This window comes from Callospermophilus lateralis, chromosome 14, assembly GCF_048772815.1.
Source record: "Callospermophilus lateralis isolate mCalLat2 chromosome 14, mCalLat2.hap1, whole genome shotgun sequence".
Lineage (NCBI taxonomy): Eukaryota > Metazoa > Chordata > Mammalia > Rodentia > Sciuridae > Callospermophilus > Callospermophilus lateralis.
Genome location: NC_135318.1, coordinates 98,443,020 through 98,468,217, shown reverse-complemented (window position 1 = coordinate 98,468,217; position 25,198 = coordinate 98,443,020). Strand labels below are relative to the sequence as shown.

Here is a 25,198-nt window from a genome sequence, read left to right as displayed (position 1 = left end):
TTTTTTAAATAGTGAAAGAAAAAAAAAAAGTCAGTCTGAATTTTTTGATCCAGCTGGACATATTTTTCCAGGCGAAATCAGTATGCCTTCCTCTGAAGAAATTACGTTGAAGGGTTTTATTTCCACCAGCGCTGCACTACATGAAATGCTCAGGGAAATGCTAGGGCTTGACTTAGTAAGCCCCGTATCAGCTTGAATAAGTAGCTTCTGAGGAGTGTTGCCATCCATTCTTTCTGTTTCCGGGGAGCTCTACCCATCTTTATTGCTTTAGGAGTCATTTCATCAAACTCTTCTTAAATGACATCCTACTGTTCATTCCTCACCACTTGCACACACATTTGACGGTTTGTAGCAGGGACCCCAGCTCCGGGTACCACAGTGGCGCTGGTTGCAGCTGGAGGGGGACCGCTTTGGGTCAACTCTGAACTCCAGATGCAGACTCCTCTCACAGAGCGTCTCGGAGGTCCCATAGAGGGGTTAATGGGTGAGCCTTCTGAAATTTTGCCACGATTCTTTGGCAAGTACAGAGGTACATTTTTTTCTGCTGTGTACTTTCTCCACATGAAGAATTTTAAATTGCTTTCCCTCTTCTACTTATTTTTGAGTGGTTCCTGAATAAAACCCCTCAGTTTGAAGCTTAAGACTTAGGAAACGTGTAGCTGGTCTACAGCTCTACCACCCGAATGTGCCTGATCTCACCGGGTCTTGGAAGCTAAGCAGAGTCAGGCCTTGTTCTCACTTGGATGGGAGAAAGCGTATATGCACTTATTTCACATGTTCTAAGAGACTCATTCATGGCTTCATGGATGAGTCACCAAAGTCAACAAAGAAAATAGCTGGATTTGTTTGGTGACTCTGTGGGAAGTGCATATGATGAACATTGGGCTTCAGGAAAAGGAGCCTTTGAATGTGAGGATAGAAGACTTAACTGTATTCCTTAAAAAAGAATGATGAAAATAAAATAATGTAAATTGTCATGAGAACTAGAATGTCCTCCAAAGGCTCATGAGTTGAAGACATGGTCCCCAGGGCCACAGCATTCAGAGGTGGAGCTTACCGTGATTGGATCCTGAGAGTTCTAACCTCATCGGTGGATCAATCCACTGATAGATCCATAATTTGATGGCTTTATTGGAAGATGTTGGAATCTGTAGGAGATGAGGCCCAGTTGGGGGAAGTAGGTTGTGGGTGGATACGCCCCAGAGAGATGTCTCTTGTCCCCAGCCCCTTCTCTCTGTCTGTGCCTCCTGCTGCCATGAAGTCAGCAGCTTTGCTCTACCCCCCACCTTCTGCCATGATGTTTGGCCTTGCCTGAGGCCCGAAGCTATGGAGCTGGCCGACCATGACCGAAACCCTTTCAAGCTGTGAGCAAAATAAATCTTTCCACTTACCCTGGTTTTCTCAGATGTTTTATCACAGTGACAGAAAGCTGACTTACCTAATTGAAAGGTGTTTTTAACTCAGGATGTTTCATTAAGACTAAGCAAACACAAAGCTCAAACAAACAGAGGAATGATTAAGAAAATCATGAGACAAAAAATGGAATTCGTTAACCAGTCAGAAACTGGCTCATGCCAAAGACCAGTAAGAGACCAATGTATGGCACATGTGGTGACGAAGGAAGCGGAACACAGATAGCATCAGGAACGGAAGGCAGAGTAATTGCAGGTACAAAAGTTTATAACAGATCTTAAAATGATAGAAAGACATAAATGTAAATGATCAAAATTGATTCAGGAAGAAGTAAAAAGCTGACATGGACCAATAACCTAAAACACACTGAAACGTTACCCAGGGATTTTCTCCCGCTAAAAGGGCACAGAGGCCCAGCTAGCCCTCACAGTCTTTCAAAAGTTGATTGGCAACTTTATTTAAGATCCTAGAAAAATATAGGAAGAATTCCATCTCATTTGATGAGGTTGGTATAATCTTGATACTAGACAGGAAAAATTTATAGCCTAGCAGTACATACATGCATAGATGCTGAAATCCTAAACCAAATTTCTTAGTATTCAAGTCTGGCAGTGTGTTTTAGAAATTATAAGGATAATTCAGTATTAGACAAACCTTTCATTGTAATTCACTACAACAGATCAAAGGAAATAATGCTATACACATGTATCAGATGCTGAAAGACCATCTGTAGAATTCACAGCCTCTTGTTAGAAAACCCTTCTAGAAAACTAGGAATAGCTCAGGCTTAAAGCTGTGGGCCTAGCTACTTACCTAGCTTGACCAGTATCCTCTCTCAGAAGCTTATGGTAAACATCAAAAAAGAAGAGCAAGGTGGTACATGCCTGTAATCCCAGCTACTTGGGAGTCTGAGGCATGAGGATTGCCAAATTTGAGGCCAGCCTCAGCAAATTAACAAGACCCTGTCTCAACATAAAAAGTAAAAAGGTTTGGGGGTGCAGCTTAGTCGTAAAACATTTCTGAGTTCAATCCTTAGTACCTCCCCTACACACACACACACACACACACACACACACACACACACAAATTAGACATGTTATTTTTTAAAATCAGTGAGAAAAATGCACAAGACCCTGGGTTTGATCCCCAGCATCGCAGAGAGAGACAGAGAAAGAAGGGGGGTGGGGTGGGGTTCATTATCACTATTATTGCAACGTGAGAGTAAAATAAAATAAGGATTGTACATATTAAAATAGAATATAATCAAAGTTTATCATTTGCATATGACCCACCTAGTTAGAATGCAGGAGAATCCGTTGGCAGATGTTAGAGCTAGTGAGAGACTTTAGCTCTCTGCACAGATCCCCAGCACGTTTCCCAAGATCAAACTACAGTTACAGGAGCATTTTTTTTTTTTTAACATTTCCAAAAATCTCCAAAGAAGAATTATATATCAAATTCCTTTAATTACAGTTGGGGAACTTTTACCTAATCTTTTGGTTGGAAATGATGTTATTATCTTTAGTGAGTAATGACATGCTACTGTGACAAAAATCCTGAGAAGAATCTTACAGAATTTTATAATGCCTTCCAGACAATAGAAATGTTCAATTTATAATCATATGTTTGTGTATTTCGTGGTTCCTTTGTGCATCTTCAAAGCCGAAACACATAAAATCTCATCATGAATTATAATTAGCAGGTGAACATTTTCACTTGCTTTTGATGATGGGTAATACAAACTATGAACCTTAATTGAGTAATATGTTATTCCTCCACAAGGGATACTGTTCTTCTCATTAGGAGACCTACGTTACCAAAAAATATTATTAGATTCTGAATTTCATCAATTAACTCTGAAAAATTTGTTTTCTCTTTTGTTAAACAAGTACCTGCATAATATCCTCCAGTTTTCTCCTGACCTACAGCCTCAAATGTTGATCATCTGGCCTTTTACAGGAAAAAAAAAAAAAGTTGCTGACTCCTGCTCCAGCCAGTTGGCTATATCAAGAAATGTGTTTTTTTAAAAAATAATTTACATTTTATTATCTGACTCCTGCCGGTCCCTTCCCCGTCTCCCTTTTTTTCTTGCCACACCTTCTCCATATTGCACACACATGGCGATAACACATTTATTAATATTTCTTGCTCACTGTGGCTTGGTGGGCCATCCTCTTGCACAAGATTTTTTACACACATGTGCTCGCTTACCTACATAAGCTGAAAGAATGCACACTAGCAGTTGGGGAGATCCAAGTGGGAAGTGTGATAAAAGGTCAAGGTCAAGGATTTGGAGCACGCTGAGGATGTGTGTTAGGTAGAGAGGTGAGAACACATTTTAGGTGACTGGAATATCCACTGATCAACTGACAGGCACAGGTGTGGCCCTGTCACAGTGATCCTGAGTGGACTGTGCAGTGAGCCAAGGCCAGCGGCATGGGGGCAGCTGTGACCATTCTGCTTTCGTGCTTGGGCCCTGTCAGTACTGGCTCTCACTCCACGTCACTTCAGGGAGTCACTCTTGCTTTCTGTGTCGCCGTTCACTCTGGGCTTCTGTGCAGCTGGGCATGTGTCTGGGGTCGCGTGTGAGTGATTACCCAGGCATCTTCTACGTGCGGAATCCAGAGAAGGAAAGCTTTTGTTCTCCTTTCTCCTTTCTTTGTAGTGCTGGGATTCGAACCCAGGGCCTTGTGCAGGCAAGGCAAGCACTGTACCAACTGAACTATGTCCCCAGCCCCTCCTTTCTCAAGAGAACAAATTTAGGAAGTCTGGTCATAGGTACAGTTATGTGGGTAAATTAGCATCCATTCAAATTATGAAAGAAAACAAATTAGGTCTTACCTTTCTTATTCCATAAGCAGGAATTTTCTTGTGTCCTTCAAGGAAAGTTATTTTAAATAAATCTCCATTTAAAATACCTAATTGTGGCCTGGGATTGTGGCTCAGCGGTGGAGTGCTCACCTAGCATGTGCGGGGCCCTGGGTTCGATCCTCGGGACCACATATAAATAAATAAATAAATAAAGTAAAGGTCTTGTGTCCAACTACATCTAAAAAATATATAGTTAAAAAAATAAAATGCCTAATTATTATAGGTTGAGTAGCTCTTATCCAAAATGCTTGGGTCCAGAGGGTTTCAGATTTGGATTTGGGAATATATGCATGGACTTTACTGCTTGAGCATCCCTAATCCAGAAATCTGAAACCTGAAATACTGCAAAATACAAAACTCTTGAGTATCATGTCAGCGCTCAGAACGTTTGAGATTTCAAAGCATGTTGGATGTGGGATAGGGATGCTCAGGCTACAGCAGCAGTGCACGCCTGTCATCCCAGCGGCTCAGGAGGCTGAGGCAGGAGGATCATGAGTTCAAAGCAGCCTCAGCAACTCTGTGAGACCTTGTCTCTAAATAAAATACAAAATAGGGCTGGGGATGTGGCTCAGTGGTTGAGTGCCCCTGAGTTCAATCCCCTATACCAAAAATACATATATATATATGATTCGCTAGTCTTTGGGTCTCTTACTGGAGATGATGTAGCGTGTGTGCAGGAATACTTATCATTAGTCTGGGTTGGGTTTTTTTTTTTTTTTTTTTTTTTTGGGGGGGGGTGTGTTTTGACGTTACTGTTTCCCTGAGAGAAGTTCTGTAAATTAACACTCATCAAACCATTAAATTCTAAATAGGACCGGAGAGAGGACTTATTCTTATTTTGTCTTAATGCTGCTTTTGTAATTTAACATTTTTGATGACCGAAGGATTATTTGTTTTCAATCCTTTTCACTCATTTGTATTCCTCCTGTCTTCCAGCTCCTGATGATACCTCATTATTGCTGCTGCGAGCGGATTTACATTTAACCATGAGGAACTATGAGCAGGCCCTGCAGGATTCTGGGGTAGTTTGTCAGAAGGAACCCCTCTTGACTAAGGTGATTTATCTTGGTTGGCTTTGGAGATGAGGAATTGTGAATGAAGAAGAACTATTTAAAATTGCAGTCCCTCATATACGTGTGAGCATATCAGTGGTGTTAGTGAAAGAACTAACGTTTTGTGTGCTTTTTGGACTAATTTTGGTCTTTGTGTTTTTTGATGGAAAGGCATGAGATTTCTTCCTTTAATGACACAAAATGAACTTTGCTAATCGAATAGTGATAGCTTAAATTGTACTTAAATTTAAGAAGCCAAATAATAAAAATATTTAAAATTACAGTCCCTAATATACGTGTGAGCGTATCAATGGTGTTAGAGAAAGACATAACATTTTGTGTGCTTTCTGGACTAATTTTAGTCTTTGTCTTTTTTTCATGGATCTTTGAAATTTGAACCCCTGTGAGAAAATTTAAAGTTTAAAAGAACTTGTGATGAAATTAACACCTATAACATACTCTATTTGTGAACTGATAATTAAAACTATTTATTCTTCTGATCTATTACTTTTTAAGTCATCTTTGCTTTAGAAACATGAAACAGATATTAGCCCCAGTTAGGAGACAAGTTGTGTCTGTCCATCCATCCGTCTTACCTACCTCTCCTCTCTTCTTCCTTTCCTGTTTGCTAAAGTCCTTTAAAACAAAATGTTTTAGATTAAATTGAGAGTAAAGTTGGGCTTCGGGATGAGCCCAAGGATGAGAGCAAATGTTCATTGGATTAAGCTTAGAAACTTATTTTGTTGCTTGCTTGCTTTCCTAAGAACATTTTCCACTCTTATTTCTGATGCTTTTTCTCTTATTCCTTCACTTGACCTACTATTTTTAAATTTATTTTAACAGATGAAAGTTGTATATACTCATGGCATAACATGTTCTTCTGAAAAATACATTGTAAAATGGCTAGCTCAGGCAAAATTAATGCATGCATTACCCGACATTATTTTTTGTAGTGAGAATACCTAAAATCTGTTTTCTCAGGAATTTTCAAGGGTGAAACATGTTAATAATTATAGTTACTGTGTTATACTAAATCTCTTTTAAACAGTCTCCTAGCTGAAATTTTATATTCTTTGACTAATATCTCCCTAGTCTGTCTCTTTCCACTACTATTTTTCTGAGGCGATTTCTGTAAGTAATGACCGAATCTTAATTATGAATTCTGAGGATTCCTGACAATAGACCTTATGGACCTCTGAAGGTGGTTTTCCCCCACAGTATTGTTCTTTGAGCTAAAAACTTGGCAGTGTGTCTCCTCCGAGAGAGAGAGTTAGTTACTGCAAAGTTTCATGGCTAAGTGAAACTTTAAGGGAGGCAGCCGATGAATATTTAATGTTTGAGACTGTGGCCAGATCTTCAGGGTTTATTGCAAATCTGTAGACCTCAGTTCTTCATCAATGCATGGTGGATAACAGCTTCAGCAAGAAAACGTATCCTAACAAATCATTTTAAAACAACAAATGATAGAAATTTGTTCCAAAGTGTGTTGTTATAACTGAAGATTACGGGAGTGATATTGGAAGGTTAGTTGAAGTGGTGGTAATCGAGAAGCCAACAGGAAGGAAGTGGATTGAGGGGAAGAATAAGTTGACCAACCATGATTAAGATGAGATGGAAACACTTTTAGAACCACCTTCCTACTTCCAGCTGGGGGAAATGTTACAGGAGGGTGTTCATTCAAGTAAAACCCTTCCACACAGCCAGTCATGGCTGATATTCATGGGTAACGATTCAAGGCTTTTTGGAGCAACTGGATAAGCCTGAGCCAGAAAACATTGGCCCACTTGCAGAAATAGATAATAGGTACACAGTCAGTTTGATTTTACCAGGCAAAAAGGCTATAAGACCTTAAATTAAACCTTACCTAGAATTATTGAAAAACTCATTCATTCACTTAATAAGCATTTATTGACACATGGTATCAGGAATGTGCATATTGATTGAGGTGATGTGTGTGTGTGTATGAACATTTCCCTGTGAAGTGCCTTGTGTATATAAGAGGATTATTCTCAAAGAACCTTTGATAAGTAGAAGGAGCAGCTTTAGAAACTTCTGATACTTGAGTCAGGCCACTTACTTGTATATGGTCTCAGAGGGGCCTCAACAACATGGATTCATAATTTTATACCTTTCCTTAAAAAAAAACTTACAGGGAGGGGCTGGGGTTGTGGCTCAGTGGCAGAGCACTTGCCTCGCACTTGTGAGGCACCGGCTTTGATCCTCAGCACTACATAAAAATAAATAAAGATATTGTGTCCATTCATAACTAAAAAAAAAAAAAAAACTTAAAAATTATGTAAGACTTAGACTCCCGGAGAGCCTAGGGATGAAGTCCAGGACCTGTTGTTCAAGGTACTTGTCATGGCTTTTGAAATGGCTGTTCTCCCAGAGAGCTCAGACTAGTGATGTAATGAATGGACAGTTACGGGGCGTTAGGCACGGTTGATGCTGGAAGCAGAATGGATCACCGTCAGCACAGTCATGGTATTCAGACAGTGGAGAAAGAAGACAGGTGGATAGGAACCTGAAAACAGACTCTTGCTGGCCGTCAGTTGCCACTAGTGTCTTAGACATTTTGGTGCAGGGATAAGGATGAAGAGGCGGCCTTAGACATGCATCCATTATTGTCCCCCCACCCAAGGGACCCACGTAAAATGACAGTAGAGGGAAAGGATGATTTACCTACTTCTGGTAACCACAAAAAAATGAAGAGGTCGTGTGAACACAGAAGAGAGAAAATATATAAAAACTGGACTGGAAAAAAAAAAAAAGAATATTGTAAAGTATCCAAACAGCAGGAGAATTGAGTCTCAAAGACTTTTGAGTATGGAAGGGATAAGAATCGTGATTTCATGGCTTTTTGGCTTTTTGGCGGTAGCTGCAGCTAGATAGTGGACAAGCTCTGAACATTACCACCTAAAACTATCAGAGTTCTGGGGACTTCAGGATCAGTTCTTCATCTGGATATGCCTGGTGGAACAGGGGGAAAGGAAGTGGAAAGGGAGAGATTTTCTTAGCAAAACAACTGTGCAAGTGAGATGAATTCAAAATGTAAATCTGACTCACAGCTAAATTGCGCATGCATGTGAGAGGTGCAGAGGGCACAGCCAAAAAGCCAGAGTGACAGGGTCCCCTTCTTGTGTTCAGTGAGTGTCTTAAATGAGGAGTAGCACACAGCTCAGGCAAGACAAAGACTGAAATGTCAGTAAAGAACTCAAATCTGCCAGAATAGCTAGAAATTAGGGAAACTCCTACAAGAAGAGAAAAAAAAAATCTCAGAATGGCTAAGTTCCAACTCTGGCCAAATCCTGGTTGATTGCCAGATTTCCTAGACATAGGGGAGGAACGAACTGCAAGGCTTAAAAAGGAGCAGGGGAAAGTCAGAAGAACAGAGCAGAGAGAGAAAAGCCACACCGTGGGGACACAGAGTTTGTGGGGGAATCCAGAAAAGTTAATCGCCCTTTGATGTGACGACCCAGTAACACTCAGAACATGACAAAGTGTAGAAGTTGTTGATACAACATAGGTACAATGTCCTGTTTCAACTAAAAAATACTTGACACAAAAAGAAACAGGAAAGTATTGACTTAAGATAAAAGTCAATAAAAATTAAGGGGGCCCAGGTATTGTATTTACCTAGAAACAGCTTTTACAGATTGAGTATCCCTTATCCAAAATGCTTGGGACCAGAATTGTTTCCGATTTTGGATATCTTCCAATTTTAGAGTATTATCATATACATAATGAGGTGTCTTGAGAATGGGACCCAAGTGTAAACTCAAAATTAGTTTTATATACTCCTTATGGATACAGCGTGAAGGTAATTTTATATATGATTTTAAATGACTCTATACACAAAGCAAAGTTGCATGGTGTGGAATTTTCTACCTGTGGCATCATATCAGTGCTGAAAAACTTTGTCAGCATTTTATTGGAGCATTTTCAATTTAAAAATTTTTGGTAGGGATGTTTATTGTGTATAAATGAGATCAAAGAGTCAAATGAAATTATATCGAAAGAGTAGAAGGAAAATATATTTTTATAAAACAGCAATTTCAGTGGGGAAATTGAACCATTAAAAAAAAAAAAGGAAATTCTAAAGATGAAAATTATGGGATTCTGAAATTCAAAATTGCTGGACAGGCTCAAGAGCACATCATACATGGCAACAGTATCAATGAAAATGAGGGTAAATACATGGAAATTTCCCAGTCCAAAGAACCGAAAAGGGGGGAAAAGAGTAAAGAAGAACTGAAAGAATCTCAGAAGCTTGTGGGTCAGTGTCAAGTGTGTAGTTCATGTACACCTGGAACTCCCAGGGGAAAAGAGAGGCAATGGCAAGGAAAAAATTCAAAGAAATAATGACTGAAAACTTTCCAGATTTAGTGAGAATTGTTAATTTCCGACCCGGCAAGATAAGCATGAACTCCAAGCAAGATAAACTCGAGTGATAGTCAAGCTGCTGTGCTGTAAGGCAAATACTAAAAGAAAGTCTTGGAAGCATCAAGAGAAAATTGACATGAAATGAGAATAATGGCATAAGAGAAATAACCAGACTGATGGTTGACATCTCATTTGAAACCATGGAAACCATTTGACACTGGAAAAGCAGATTCAAAGTAGAAAGAAAAAAAAAAGTCAGGCTACCTTCTACCAGAAATTCATCTTAAATGCAAAGACACAAATAGATTTAAAAGGCTCCAAAAATATATCATGCAAACACAAAAAGTACAAAGATGAGATAACTGTATAAGTAACAAAGGGTACTACTAGAGATGTAAAGTAATATTTTAGAGAAACTTTACAATAAGAGGATCAATACAACAATTATAGATGTACACACACACATGAAATAACAGGGCATCAGAAAATTTTAAATCTTAGCTAAGTACACAATCAGAGTTAAGTGAATTTAATATACTTTGGCCAGTATTGATATCCTCACTAAATCAAAATTTTAGTTAATGTAGATAAAATCTGAATGGCGTTATCTACCCTCTTAACCTAATTGACGTTTGTAGAACATTACACTCAGTTGCAGTCTGCATGTGCCTCTAAATGCTTATGGAATCCCAGTGCTAGTAAAAAAAAAAGTATTAATAAATTTCAAATCTTTGAAATCTTAAAGAGAATGCTCTCTGAAATCAGAATTAAAGAGCAATTTTATTGTTTTATTTTATTTCAAAAATAAAACATCTAGGAGATCCTTAAACATCTTCAACTTACTTCTGAATCTGTGGGACCAAACAGAAATAAAAGGGAAAGGAGTAGACAATTAAACACAAATGATGATAACTTTGAATTTCTGAAATGCAGCTAAAGCCATTCTTAGGGGGAAGTTTATAATATTAGTGCTTCTTAAAGAAGAAAGTTCTCAAAGCAGTGATCTAAGCTTCCACGTTAAGAAAGTAGGAGAAGAGGAAGGAAATAAATGTAAGAACAGAAATCAATAAATAGGACTCAGAAAAAACAGATCACTAAAAAAAAGAAAAAAGCCCCAATGGTAAATTGGTAATCAAATTTTAAAACTCTTGGCCTTTCGAAAGATACTATTAGAAAAGTGAAAGGGCAAACAAAGAATAGACAGAAATATATGCGAGTCATTTATTTAATAAAGGAGTTGGTCTTAGTAAATACAAAGAAATTTTACCAATTTAGTAATAATTCAGACAACCCAATTTTAAATAATGGGCAAGGTATTTAAGCAGATACTTTACCAAAAAAGACGTATGAATATGAAATAAATACGTGAAAAAATGCCCTGCATTATTAGTCATCAGAGAAATGCAAATTAGAACCTCAGTGACATACTACTGTAGACCCACTAGACAGGCTTAAGTTAACAAGACTGACCACACTAAACGTGGCCAAGGAAGTCCACCGACCAAATTCTTACACATCACTAGTGGGAATACAAAATGATCCAGTTGGTTTCGAAAGGTTTAGAAGATATATTTTTTTTAATATTTATTTTTTAGGTGTAGATGGACACAACACAGTGCCTTTATTTTATGTGGTGCTGAGGATCGAACCCGAGCCCTGCCCATTCGAGGCGAGTGCTCTACGGCTAAGCCACAATCCCAGCCCCAGATTTGTTTGTTTTTGATACCAGGAATTTAACCCAGGGGTGCTTAACAACTGAGCCACATCCCAGCCCTTTTTTATATTTTTGATTTTGAGACAAAGTCTTGCTCAGTCGCTTAGGGTCTCACTAAGTTGCTGAGACTGGCTTTGAACCTGCAATCCTTTTGCCTCAGCCTCCTGAGCCACTGGACAGATTTTTTTTTTTTTTTTTTTTTAAGTTAAGCATACTCTTCCTGTGAGACCTATCAATCTTACAGATATTTTCCCAAGAGAGTAAAAAAAAAAAAAAAAACGAACACAAAGACATGCAAATGTTCATAGCAGCTTAATTCATATTAGCCAAAGACTACAAAAATAAACCAAATATCTATCAACATGCAAATAAACAAATCATGATACATCCATACAGTGGAATACTGCTTAGCTGGACAGAAAAAATGATAGGTGGATCTACATAGCAACACAGTTGGTCTTAGAAGGGCCACAGCAAGTCACCAAAGGCACACGAAAGACAGCATTGTGGTTCCATTCATGTGAAATACTCAAAAACTCAAAACTAGAGTGACAGGTCAGTGGCTGGCAGGTCTGCTCAGGGGAGGGGACCGACTGCAGATGGCAGGAGAGAATGCTGGGGGTGATGGAAATGTGAGTGCTAATGGTTATACAACCACACACACTTATCCAGACTCGTCACATTGAGCATTTAAGATTGGTGGGGTTTACTGTCTATAAATCGTCCCTCGTGAAAGTGTGACAGGAAGTATAAACAAGAGTAAGCTCATAAACAGAGAGAATGGGGAATATTTATGGAATAAGGGAATTCAACAGATTTCTTTTTCAAACATGGATGAAGGTATGAAAGAGCCGAGGACATGCCAGTTCAGCCGGAAGCTGAGCTCACGGCCTGGGAGGAGCTGGAGAGGAGCTAGGCCTTGAGGATGGGAGTGAGCATGGAGGTTCGCCTCGGTGTCTGATCACCCCGTCACGCGGGGCAGTAGCGGCACACACATTACAGGGCCTTCTCACCCAGAGAATCTAGACAGACCACGGGGGGAGAAAGCCTGGCTGCCCGAAGTCCCTGAATAAGGGCCCTGACATCCTGCTCTTGGGGCTTCTGGCCCCAGAATCCTCCTCAGTAGATGTCAGCCGTGTAGACCAGGCTCCTTCCAGCAACAAAGTTGAGGAGGAAGAAGCTCTCACCAGCTCAGTAGCAATATTACATTAATGAAAAATAAAATTAATAAAAAAAACTAACAGAGGCCAGTTCTCTCAAAGCATGTCCATTAGAACTGCTGTAAGCAGCAGATTCCAAATATGGTGATTCTTGTATTCTGATTGTAAATTGTATTTACGAGACATCGCAGTTTGCCAGATTTCCAAGGAGCGTTTATGAAATTGAAACAAATCATTCTAGCAATTTTTTTCAGAGCTGTCTGTATTCAAATGTGTATACTCATGCTGGCTGTGTTGTATATGTCTGTTCTGTCTCTTGGTACATGCAGGGGCACCACATAAAAGCTCAGGCTCTTTGTGCACTGGGAAGAAGTGAGGAAGTGTTGAAGGAATATCTCTACTGCCTGGCTTTAAATCCTGATTGTAGCACAATGAAGAAAGAGGCACAGAAGGTATGAGTTCTGATAAGTGAGTTTCTCTGGGAAGTCCTGTCTACAGCCTTGGGTCCATGCTGGGTAACCCTTGCATTTGAAATAAACCGGAAGTGTAATTCCAAATGTTCTGGATGATGTGATTAGAAACATAGTAATAATGATGAGGCTCCTGCATCTGGCAGCTTCTAATTAGATGTTCCATTTATTGGGACGATGTACAGTGTGCTTGGGTGGTGTTGCAACGATGACCCACGGGAGACGAGGCTAGGTGACCGTTTGGAGCCGGGGAGGCAAAGTGCTGTTTCCTAGAATTTCCCATTTCAAGTACCACAACTTGCGCAGGAGTCCTATAAAGACATCCTGAGATGTGTAAAATGGACCAGTTGAGCTCCAGAGGTTGGCCTGTCATTTCTAGCTCTGCCTCGCCAGCATGATGCAGGAGCACGTGCTCTTCTGCTCGTCTCTGAGCACACTTCAGGTAGGAATCCACGCTATTGCCAGCCTGCACACTGGTGCCCTGGCCTTTACTTAGCACCTCCAGGGCCTGAGAGTTTTTGTTCCATATCAGCCTATCTCTATTTTAACACTCCTGGGAATATCAACCATGTATTTACCCTGTAGTTTCTACCCAGCAGTTCTGGTTTTGTTTTCTGGAGCAACATAAAAATAAATCCTTCAACAGCTCAGACCACTTTAGATACTTGAGAGTAGCTATTTTCTTTGCCCTAAATCATTCTTTGAACCAAACCTCCTTTACTCTTAGGACAAGGTCACGAGGGTTTCCTCCTGAATGGGTTCTGACGTTCTCCAGATTTGAGCATGCACACAGGACAGGGACAGGTGGTGAGGCATATCTGTTTTATCCGTTTTTCCAAGGGCAGTCGAGTGGTGTTTGTTCATCCTGTTCAGTTCTCACTTGCTGGGTTCTGACCGTCGTTTCTAACTTGTCAGAATGATGTTGAATCTTGAGTTGGCTATTTCAGCTACCGCTGCCAGCTGTCTCCCACCTACAGATGTCATCAGAAGCTTGAAGCTTGTCTTCTCCCTGCTGATCCTTACACACGCATGGCAGAGGTGGCAGCCTGAGCGCAGTGAGATGAAGCGCGTTCACAGAGCTCCCAGAGCCAGAACTCGGTCTTCGGACCCTGGTCTGCCCGTTGCTTTTTCAGACATGGGGGTTTTCCCTGTGGGCACACCATGGTGGGGGATGTCAAAAGAGCCTTAGCCCATCGATGCCTGTGAAATACATTCACACCCCTGGCTGGTCTGCTGAAGCCGCTCAGGGCCAGGTAGGACCCGACGGCCTTGCTGAGGATGCGGTTGCTCTCTGCTAAGAGGCTGCGTTAGCTTTTTGTCACTGGGACCTGAATATCTGACAAAGACAACTTAGAGGAGCAGAAGCCTATTTTGGTTTATGGTTCCAGAGGTCTCCGCCCATGTTCCACGGACTCCATTGCTCTGGGCCTAGGTATGGGCAGCAAATCACGGAAGAAAGTTGCTCGGCTCTGGAATCCAGGAAACAGAGAGAGACAGAAAAGCGCCGGGGTCAGCTGTAATCCCCAAGGCCATGTCCCCAGTGACCTACTTCCTGTAGCCACACCCCATCTGCCTACAGTTAACACCCAGGAGTCTGTTCAGCTACCAGTGGGTTCATCCATTGGCAATTACTCTGCCATTTATTTGCCTAAAAGCCCCACCTGCACCCTGCTGCGTTGGGGACTGGACTTTCAACACAGGAGTGTTTGAGGGACATTTCAGATCTGGACCATAACAGGAGTCGTGGGTTCTGGTGCACGCGCCTTATAACATGGAGAACTTTGGGAGGGGGCTTTGTTTAGGTTGCATTCACTTGTCTTTCTTCCCTGAGGCGTTGGATTCAGCTGAGATCACAGGGTTTGGCAGAACCACCAGGTGTCACTCAGAATGCCTAACCGGCAGCCCCTGCCCTCTCCTTCCCCAGCGATAGCCCCTGGCTCCTGAGCCTCCTCTGCTTTCCCGGCTGGCTCTAGTGGTTCTCTCCTACATAGAGCTGTCTTCTATTTATGTCTCAGTCCACAGCTGGTCACAGCTTCGATTAACGAGGGACCCCCTCGGAAGCCTCTCTACTGCATTTTTCTCTCATCTGTGAGAGTTTCAGGGGAGTTTTTTTGTAGTAGGGTATGTAAGGACCAGACAAAAGGAAGTTACGATCTCATATTTTATCATTTGTAAGGCTGGAATGGAAAGGGCTTAGAAGCTGAAATGCTCAAAACATGGTGATTTCGAAAACGTTTGAATTTTAAAAGGCTGACAAGGAATAAGGTAACGATTTCTTTTCAACATTCTAGGCCTGTTTGGCTGCGCTGTTCCTCTGAATCTTTAAAACGTGTCACATACGTTTCTAGAAGTATTTTACAGTGCTTCTCTCTCTCCTTGGCAATTTTATAGGCAGTGTGTGAGGTGTTTTTTCCACCTTCAGAAAACGTCCGTCAGCACACCAAGGCTTGCATCCAAAGCAGAGCAAAGGCTCAGTGTCGTGGCCGGAAAAACAAGCCGCTACCGCCACAGTCCGCAGAAGGTGGCAACTCAGGGAGCCCTGAGGTAGGAAGCTCATGTCCATCAGATCCCCTGATTAGACATTGCACAGGGTGTTTGGACGTCGCGGCGTCACACTGGTTAGAAGTGTTTCATGGGAGGCTGAGGCAGGAGGATGGCAAGTTCAAAGCCGGCCTCAGCAATTTAGTGAGGCCCCGAGCAACTCAGTGAGACCCTATCTCAAATAAAATGTTAAAAGGGCTGGGGATGCGGCTGAGTGGTTAAGCACCCCTGGTATCGAAAAAAAAAAAAAAAAAAAAGTTTCACGAAAGCAGCGTGGCTCTTCAACCCAAGAGTTGACACTTTTATTTTTATTTATTTTTTTTAAATATTTATTTTTGTATTTGAACCCAATAACTATTTATTTATATGTGGTGCTGAGGATCGAACCCAGGACCTCACACGTGTGAGGCGAGCGCTCTACCGCTGAGCCATAACCCCAGCCCTGACACTTTTAAATGTCAACAAAAATAATGAAAGCGATTGAAGATTGAACGAAAGAAACTCTGCAAAAGCTTCAAACAGCCCACACGCCAGGAGACCTGAGTCTGGGGTTATTTTGGCTTAGAGCAAAGAAAGCAGAGGGATGATTTGAGTATGTGATATATGATTTATTTATCTTATGTGTATATGTTATATACATGTAAACGAAGAGTGGTGTTCATTCATTGTGCCTCAAAGAAACTATCCTGTATTTTACCATAAAAGGGCAAAGATCCTCTTATTAGTTGATAAATGAAACTGATTTTGAAGGGATAGTCTCAACCCTCGCTTTCCAAGGGGTTCTAAGACAGATTCCTGCATGATTTATTCCTTCTGTGCTATGATATCGTGAATATTTAGGGTTCTTTTTTTTTCCTATTTAACCAGAATGCATCTGAGAAAACTGACGTGTTTCGAAATGCCAACTCTTCGGTCTTGTATTTCATACTGGGTCTACACTTTGAAGAGGACAAGAAAACATTAGAAAGCTTACTGCCAGAGAAACCCAGCACCGGCTCAAAGAGACAGCATCCGGATGATACGGAGGATGCTCGTGAACTCAGTGCCCCTGGAAAAATTCCTAAGAAAGGTCGGTAGGCTGTGTTCTCATCATGTTATATAATCCAAAGTGGCAGGACATTAGTGTTTGATTAATTCTACACTGGTAAAATTAATAATGAAATGATCATCTGCTCTGAGGTGTAGTACATTTTAGATGGCAAGGCCTTTGTGGTCCAAAAGAGCCAGAAAACTTAGGTATGATTTTAACATGTGTTCATGCTTACAGTGCAGATAAATGATTGCTGTCTACTAACTAGACAGCCGAATTCCTGCCTGGCATGGCTGGTTACATTGGTGTCATACATCGTGTCCAGAGGAGATACTCCCAGAGGATGCTGTTGTTCAGCTATTTAGGGTTTTAATGAAACCGTTTTTTAAATTTTTCAGATGCAGATGCCTCATCTGAAAAGAATGTGAACTCTAAGACAGGAGAAGGTCCAGAGCTCCCGATTGATGTAACTGACTTTGAGTGTGCCCTTTGCATGAGGTAGGATGGTGCAGGATCTATGTCGTCCTCTGAACAGTTCAGCCTCCCAGAGCCTTACACCAAAATGCAATAGGCTGTTTTACTAAGGAAATGATTTTTACTAAACTCACGATTGATTGATCTGTTTTCCTAAAAACTCAGTGCAGAAGATGGAAATGGGCATATATGACCCCTATAGAACACTAAAGGAACTGCGCGGGGCTCCCTTCTAAAGCAGACGGTTGGAGTGTCTCTTTGGGCCGGTTCTGCTGAAAACCCCCGTGTTCCCTTCCAGGTTGCTCTTTGAGCCCGTCACCACGCCCTGTGGACATATGTTCTGCCTCAAATGCCTGGAGCGCTGCCTTGACCACGCCCCACACTGTCCGCTGTGCAAGGACAAGCTTTCCGAAGTAGGTACAGTCCCTGAGACGCAAGGCTGCTTCTCCTCCCGTCCTTTGGGGTAGATCCATTTCCCGTCCCGCTTTTGCTCCTACCTAAAGATCGTCAGATTTTTCTAATCAGTGACGTGACGTTTTCCACCTCTTTGATTAATCAAAAAAAAAAAAATGCAAGGAAGGGTTTGATGTAGAAGCAGCTCGATTTCAAGGCGATTTTCAGGCAGAAATTACAGTTGGCAGAGACTGAACAGGATGGCTGACATCTCTGAGCCCCCACGGCATGCTCACTAAAGGAGCCCTCGGTACGTGCGGGCGTGCTCTGCCCGGCCTCCTCATGAGAGTTCAGAGTGGGGGGAAGAACCGATGATTTCTGACTGTTCCTCAGTCCCTTAGTGCCCTCACCATCTGTCAATTGTCATAGTCTCTGGTTGGAAATCAAAACCAGCAACACTTAAAAGAGTCTACAGGGAAGCTGTTGAATGATATTTAACCCAACAGAAGCTATTAAATCCATTTACATTAGGAATGGAAGCAAACGGTGAGTATCTCAGAGCTGACGGTCTCCTGATCGCATCCTTAAAGAGTGACTCTAATCACTGTGTCCCATGCTGGTCCTCAGGGAGCCAATGCTGTACATGGAGCACGTTATTTACCCGCTTGGGGTGGCGAAGGGGCGAAGAATAGAATATTTGCCGTTATTGCTTCCCAGAGATTTGTACATGCATTTTTAGGGAGGATAAAGTTTTGCTTTTGTCTTTCATAAATGTCCAGATTCTCTATTTTTTTCCTCTCTCCCTCTCTTCTTCTCCCCACCCACTCTCATTTGGGATGGAACCCAGGATCTCACACATGTTAAGCGTACGTTTTACAACTGAGCTCGACACCCAGCCCCCAAAATTCATTTTTTTAAAACCTGACATGCTAAGAGTAGACATTATGCTGAAGCCAATTTTTAGATAATTGTAACCTTTTAATTTACTGCCAAAACTTGTTAAAATCTTATAATTGAAACCTTTCTAAATCATACATAGATAGTTTGTTAAATTGCACGCATACTAAATCTGAATTCCTCAGGGTTCTCGTTATGAATAGCCATCATTGTACCACGCACAGTGTGTCATGGTGCTAGGTACGTTGAGTCTACATGAAAGGTTCCTTAGGTGGGTCCCTGAAGTCCTCCCCCTGAGATTGCTGTCTCTTCCAGTGAACAGATGACTTATTGGACCCCTTCTTCCCTGAGCTGGGAGCCTGGAGTCCTGGTGTTGTGAGAGTGAAATGTACACCTGTGTGGCCACCACTTGTAGCCTAGACCTTTATGATCTCCACATTCAACACTGCCTTGTAGGGGCCTGTGTGAAGTAGTGCCTGGAGATTGGAACGAAAATGTAAGCTCCTTAAGGACAGAGACTTTGTCTTTCTTTTCTTTTCTTTCAGTACCGGGGATTGAACTCAGGTGCACTCAATCACTGAGCCACATCCCCAGCCTTTTTTTTATACTTTATTTAAAGACAGGGTCTCACTGAGTTGCCTAGTGTCTTGATAAGTTGCCAAGGCTGGCTTTGAACTTGAGATCCTCCTCCCTCAGCCTCCCACACTGCTGGGATTACTGGTGTGCACCACCTTGCCGGGAAGAGACTTTGTCTTTCTTTTTTGCACCATATTTCCAGAGACCCAGACATATATCAGAGCCTCAGAAATCTTTGTTGAATGGGTGAATGAGTGGTTATATGCAGCTATCCAGATATCCAGTGTTCCAGAAATTGGAATGTAATACCCAAACTAGAATCTAAAATCATAATTTGATCTTTTTTCAAAGCAGAGGTCACTTCCTGAGCTCTGACTTCCTTGCATGAATTATTTTGAACATGAATCATCTGTTAAATATACGGCTCTGCAGAAGTTTTGGTTAACGTAGTACCAAGTACAGCAGATTTTATCGCATTATTATTCAATAAAAGGATATCACAGACTACTAATTTATAAAATGAATTTTGAAACATTTATGTCCTTCATAGTGACAGTCGTGAGGCAGGTCTGTGAGTTAAGTGGAACTGGTTTCTCCCAGTTCTTGGGTCCTGGCAGTGCTCAGTCGGTCATCTCTGGAGGTGGAGCTCCTAGTTCACGGTCAGTCATGGGAACTCAGCTCATTTCACCCAGGGCAACAGGGACCTAGCGGTGTGTCTGGGACTGTCCTGGACCTAGGGTGTTAGCAGTCTGTGGAGCCAGCCCACGTCCAGATATGCAGTCAGTTACCAAAGAGCGAGCAGAGCACGGCCTGCCAGGCCTGGGCCTTTGCTGTGCCGCGAGGCCCTGCACTGGCCCCTCCACCTTGCTGAGACCGGCTGCTTCAGTGCAGCAGGAGAACACCTGTGAGAACTCTCCTGGTTCCTCTGATGCTCCTGGAGTCGCACCTGGTGTGTCCGAGAGTGCCGGCGGAAAGAGCCGTGGGCTTCTGCGCATTTGCCTGAAGTGAAGCAGTGCAGCGTTATGTGCCCATCACGGGGTGACAGCCGCTGAGTCACACAGTGACCCTGCAGCCCACTGACCTGGCACTCTCTTACTCATCACCGCCTGCCTTGGGAAGATTGGGCGTGGGGGTGGTGATGGTCTGGATGTGAGGTGTCCCCCGAAAGCTCACATGAGACCAGGCAAGAAGGTTTGGAGGAGAAATGACTGGGTTATAGCCTAAGCCTAGTCAGTGGTGAATCCCTGGTGGGACTAACTGAAGTGGTGGGGGGTGGCTGCAGGGGGTGGGGATTGGGGGTGTGGCTGTGGGCGTATATTGGTATCTGGAGAGTGGAGCTTCTCTGCTCCCTGACGTGAGCTGCTCCCCCCTGCCACACTCTCCCCCCATGGTGCTCTGCGTCACCTGGAGCCCTGAGGAATGGAGCCGGCCTTCTGTGAACTAAGACCTCTGAAACCAGGAGCCCTCACGTAAACTTTTCCTGCTTACCGTTGTCCTGGTCAGATCCTTTAGTCACAGCAGTGAAAGGCCGACTGAAACAGAGGCTAAATTCTCAGTCTTCATTTGGATTCAGAACATTAGGAGACGTTCCCCATATTTTTTCTCAAGTGGCTTCAGTTTTTCGTTTTCCAAGATGATGCTTATTTCATATTTTTCTTTCCCCAACATATCACCCTCCTCTTCCTTTTTTCTCTTTAACATGGTTTTTGGTTGACAGTGTAGACGCCATCAGAACTGGAGGTGCCTCGTTCTTCCTGTAGTCTACCTGTTCCTGTCCTGTTCCCACATGGAGAGGCTACCTCTGCCGTGTCACAGGCCGACCCAATGTCCTTTCTGTCTTCCCAGAGACTGTCCTTCCCCTTCCCCACTGACCTTCAGACGTGGATGGTTTCTCCTCTAGAATTAATCAACACTTGGTATCATTTAACTTTTTTCCCTACAGTTGTTGGCAAGCAGAAATTTTAATATCACTATTCTGGCTGAAGAATTAATATTCCAATATTTATCGGATGAATTGACGGATAGGAAGAGGATTTATGATGAAGAAATGTTGGAACTGTCACAGTAAGTGCTCATGCTCTATCTCCTTGCTTTTAAATTCAGATTAAAGAAAAAAATGCTTGTTACCCTCAGCCTTGCCTTGGATTCTGGTTGGTTGGTTGGTTGGTGGCAGAGAAGTTTCTTGGTCTATAAATGGGACAGATGCTAATTGCAAAATATTTGTGGAAATATATTGCAAGGAATTATAAGAAAAATTATGCAGTAATACACAATATTGTAGTAATTCTGTAATATGAAATTATGTAGTTGCTTTTGTATCTAAAGAAATATGACACTAAATTTTTCTAAAGTGAAAAGACAAAGTTCATAGAACAAAAAGATAGTAGAGATCTTACTATTCTTATACCCTCTTATTTAAAGCTTATTGCTTTTGACTACTATCTAGTTTTTTTTTTTAAAGAGAGAGAGAGAGAATTTTAATATTTATTTTTTAGTTTTCGGTGGACACAACATCTTTGTTTGTATGTGGTGCTGAGGATCGAACCCGGGCCGCACGCATGCCAGGCGAGTGCACTACCGCTTGAGCCACATCCCCAGCCCTACTATCTAGTTTTTGCTTTGATTAGAATTTTTTTTTTTTTTTTGGTACTGGGAATTGAACCCATGGGCACTTAACCACTGATCCACATCCCCAGCCCTTTTTATAGTTATTTAAAGACAGGGTCTCACTGAGCTGCTTAGAACCTTGCTAAGTTGCTGAGGCTGGCTTTGAGCTCAAGGTCCTCCTGCCTCAGCCTCTTGAGCCACTGGGATTACAAGCATGTGTGCTACTGTGCCCGCCTGATTTTTATTTTTATTTTTTAAACTAGGACTTGAACCCAGGGGCACTTAACCACTGAGCCACATCCCCAGCACTTTTAATTTTTATTTTGAGACAGAGTCTCACTAAGTTGCTTAGGGCCTCTCTAAGTTTATGAAGCTGTCCTGGAACTTGCAATCCTCTTGCCTCAGCCTCATGAGGTTATAGGTGTGCGCCACTGTGCCTGCTGATTAGTATTTTTTTGGAGTAGTCAAAAGCTTTAACTCTTCCAAATAATATAATAATAATGCCTCATGTTATCTCTCATCAATTAAATAAGCCAGACTTGTCAGGGCATTGAATGAGCAGAGAACTTTCTCACACTGTGCACTGTGGCTTCTGTTTCCCACTTAACACGGAAGGGTTTGTTTTCAAGATGAGAGGATCAGGATCCAGTGCTGTTTGGTAACCAGTCCACCCTTGTCTTTCTCGCACATCTCAGTTAACATTTCCCCTTGCTCTGCAGTCTGACCAGGGACGTGCCCATCTTCGTGTGTGCCATGGCCTTCCCCACGGTCCCCTGCCCGCTCCATGTCTTTGAGCCTCGCTATCGGCTTATGATAAGAAGATGTATGGAAACTGGCACCAAACGATTCGGCATGTGTCTGTCTGCTGAGCATGCCGGGTAAGAATGGCCAGCATTCCAGGGGTCCCGATTAAGGCATGCTGTGTCTTCGTCTTATTAGACAACAGTGTGAAAATCTCCAGTGACTTCCGTTATACCAGAGGGTGTGAGTTCACTGCCATCCACAGTGTGTGCTCACCCTCTCCACCTCACCCTCTCAGCCATTGCACTTGCTGCTCCATGTCCACGTTGCTGGCCCTTCCTTCTCTGACGAGAGCTCGTGCTTCCACACCACCAGGTCTAGAAAATCGGATGCATCCCCCATGAATACTGTCTCTGTTTCCACCGCTCTAAAAATGTGCAGTTAAAGACCTGGTTTTTTACTTCTCCGTCTTTCCCGTCAGCTGTCTAGGCAGGAAATGACAAGCTGGAGGATGTGACAAGACAGCAGGCTGCTCCCTCTGTGGACTGATTTGGAGACCAAGGTCTCTTCTTACCCCTTAGGGACTTGCCGGCTCTGCAGGAGCGTGGTGAGGCCACCACATCCAGGTGCTCTCTGGTAGAAGGGGCACGTCTGCTTTGGCGGGGTGGAACCCAGGGCCACTTTGCCACGGAGAATCATCCCTAGCCCTTTGTTTTTTATTATTCTGAGACAGTGTCTCACTGAGTTGCTTACAGCCTTGCTACCGTGCTTAGGCTGGCCTTGTGCTTGCAACCCGCCTGCCTGGGCCTCCCAAGTCACTGGGATTACAGGCGTGTGCCACCGTACCCCATACCGCATGTACTCTTAAAGGATTCTCAGGGACAAGGGCCATCTCATTCATGCTCATAAATGAGTTGTGAAAGAAGTTGGGAAACACAGTCTACCCCTGGGCCCAGGAAGAAGGGGACAATGGATTTTTTAAGACCACACACTAGTTTCCACCATCAATACTTACAGATGACTCTTTTCTTTTTAAATGGAGTTTTTACTTTATTTGTTTATTTTTATGTGGTGCTGAGCATCGAACCCAGGGCCTCACACATGCCAGTCAAGCGCTCTGCCACTGAGCCACAACCCCAGCCCCAGATGAATCTTTTTTAAAAAAAAATACACATAGGACTTTCGTGGAGAAATTCTAAAAGTTTATTTAAGTATATTTAAGAAGCTCTCAATAAATGGAGATAAATACCATGTTCATGGATGCAAAGACTCTATGTTATAAAAGGCCATTTCTACTCAGATTGGTCTATAAATCCAAAGTAATTCCAGCCAGCATCCTAGAAAGGTTTTTGCTTGTTTTGGTTTTTTTTTATCATGAACTTGCTCAAAATGTTTCAGAATCACTGTGGGGAAACAGAAGACCAAGCAAGATCAGATAGTTTTGAAGAAACCAATGAGCAGATGAGAGTACATTCCTGTAATATCAACTTGATAAGCCGCAGTAGACCAGGGAAACAGTGACAGAGACAGATCAGCTCATATGTGGACTCCAGAGTGACATATAGTTTTGTAAAAACAAAACAAAAAAGGAGGGAGAGGACGAACTGTTCATTAAAAGGTGCCCATAAAATTAGTAGGTAATGGGTAGTCCAAATAGGGCAACAAAAATCTCTTCTCTACCGTTCACCCTATAACTATCAAATCAAACACATTCATGTTCTTAATGTGAAAAGCAAGATATAAAAAGCTTTAAGAGAAAATATCCGGAACTAACTTTACAGTTAGGACAAGGGGAAGATGTTTATATAAAGGCTGAGGGTACGTAGCATGGAAGTGGTTAATTAGTATATATTAGAATTTGCTCCATCGAAAGTCAAGGAAAGCAAAGTAAAAAAGCTACAGGAATTCCACCAAGAATATGGAATATGAAAAGAATATTATTCCCACTCAAACAACAAGAGGAACCCAGATAAACTACTCAATTTTTATGTTCCTTGAATCCGTCAGCAGAGATTGTTCAGGGCGACCAAGAAGGGAGACAGGTCCCTCCAGGGGAAGAGGGGAAAAGCAGGAGGGGACACAGTGTGTGACAAGTGTTCAGCTAATTTTTTTTTTTTTTTGGACCCAGGGATTGAACCCAGGGATGCTTTACCACCAAGCTACATCCCCAGCCCTTTTTAATTTTTTTTTTTTTTTTTTTAAATTTCAAGATAGGGTCTCGCTAAGTTGCTGAGGCTGGCCTTGAACTTGTAATCTGCCTGCCTCAGCCTCCTGAGCTGCTGGGTTACAGATGACTTATGTGAGTGGGCATGAGGACAGGGATGCCCCGGGAGCTGCAGACACAGCCTCCTGTTCTCAGACAAGACCTGATGCTGCACAGTGCGACAGGCTCTGCTGCTGAGGCAGGTGTGGGGGAGCTGACGTTCAGAGGCTGCTTGCTCGTAACTGGGAACGCAGCCCTCCCTTGAAGGCTCTCTTCAGGTGGCCTCCCGTTCCCCAGGGCTGTGGTGAGATCCTCCTGTTGGATAACCGAGAGGGAGCGTTTCACCAGGTCCTGGAGCGGCTGTGCAGCAGGACTCACAGGCTTGTAATCCTCTCCTGTCTTTCACTTGGAGATGTGTAGTGAAGCTGTTCACTTGAAGAATTCGGAAGCAGATAGCTTAGGGTTCAGACCTTCACTTTGGATCTTGCTGTGACCTGAGCCTCCCTGTTTTGGGGAGTCTTGGGTGAGTGCGTGGTATATACTGCTGTGTGCGGTGATGACTGTCACTGGGGTGCAGGTGCTAGGTATAGTCGTGGGTGTGAACGGGATCTCCAGGGGAGCTGTGGAGTGGGGGTGGATGGACCCAGGACCATCCTGGGCAGCCCCGTGTGTG

The 25,198-nt window shown here is 42.6% G+C and overlaps 1 protein-coding gene across 1 annotated transcript in view; it reads left to right on the top strand.

The window, feature by feature from the left end:
* Lonrf2 (LON peptidase N-terminal domain and ring finger 2) overlaps nt 1-25,198 on the top strand; it is a 37,815-nt gene that overhangs the window by 4,884 nt on the left and 7,733 nt on the right. The window contains exons 2-9 of the mRNA XM_076833631.2: nt 5,221-5,339; nt 12,923-13,045; nt 15,455-15,607; nt 16,472-16,673; nt 17,033-17,132; nt 17,407-17,521; nt 20,917-21,038; nt 22,301-22,459. Of these exons, the coding sequence (XP_076689746.1) occupies nt 5,221-5,339; nt 12,923-13,045; nt 15,455-15,607; nt 16,472-16,673; nt 17,033-17,132; nt 17,407-17,521; nt 20,917-21,038; nt 22,301-22,459 (1,093 nt within the window). The remainder of the gene's footprint in view (nt 1-5,220; nt 5,340-12,922; nt 13,046-15,454; nt 15,608-16,471; nt 16,674-17,032; nt 17,133-17,406; nt 17,522-20,916; nt 21,039-22,300; nt 22,460-25,198) is intronic.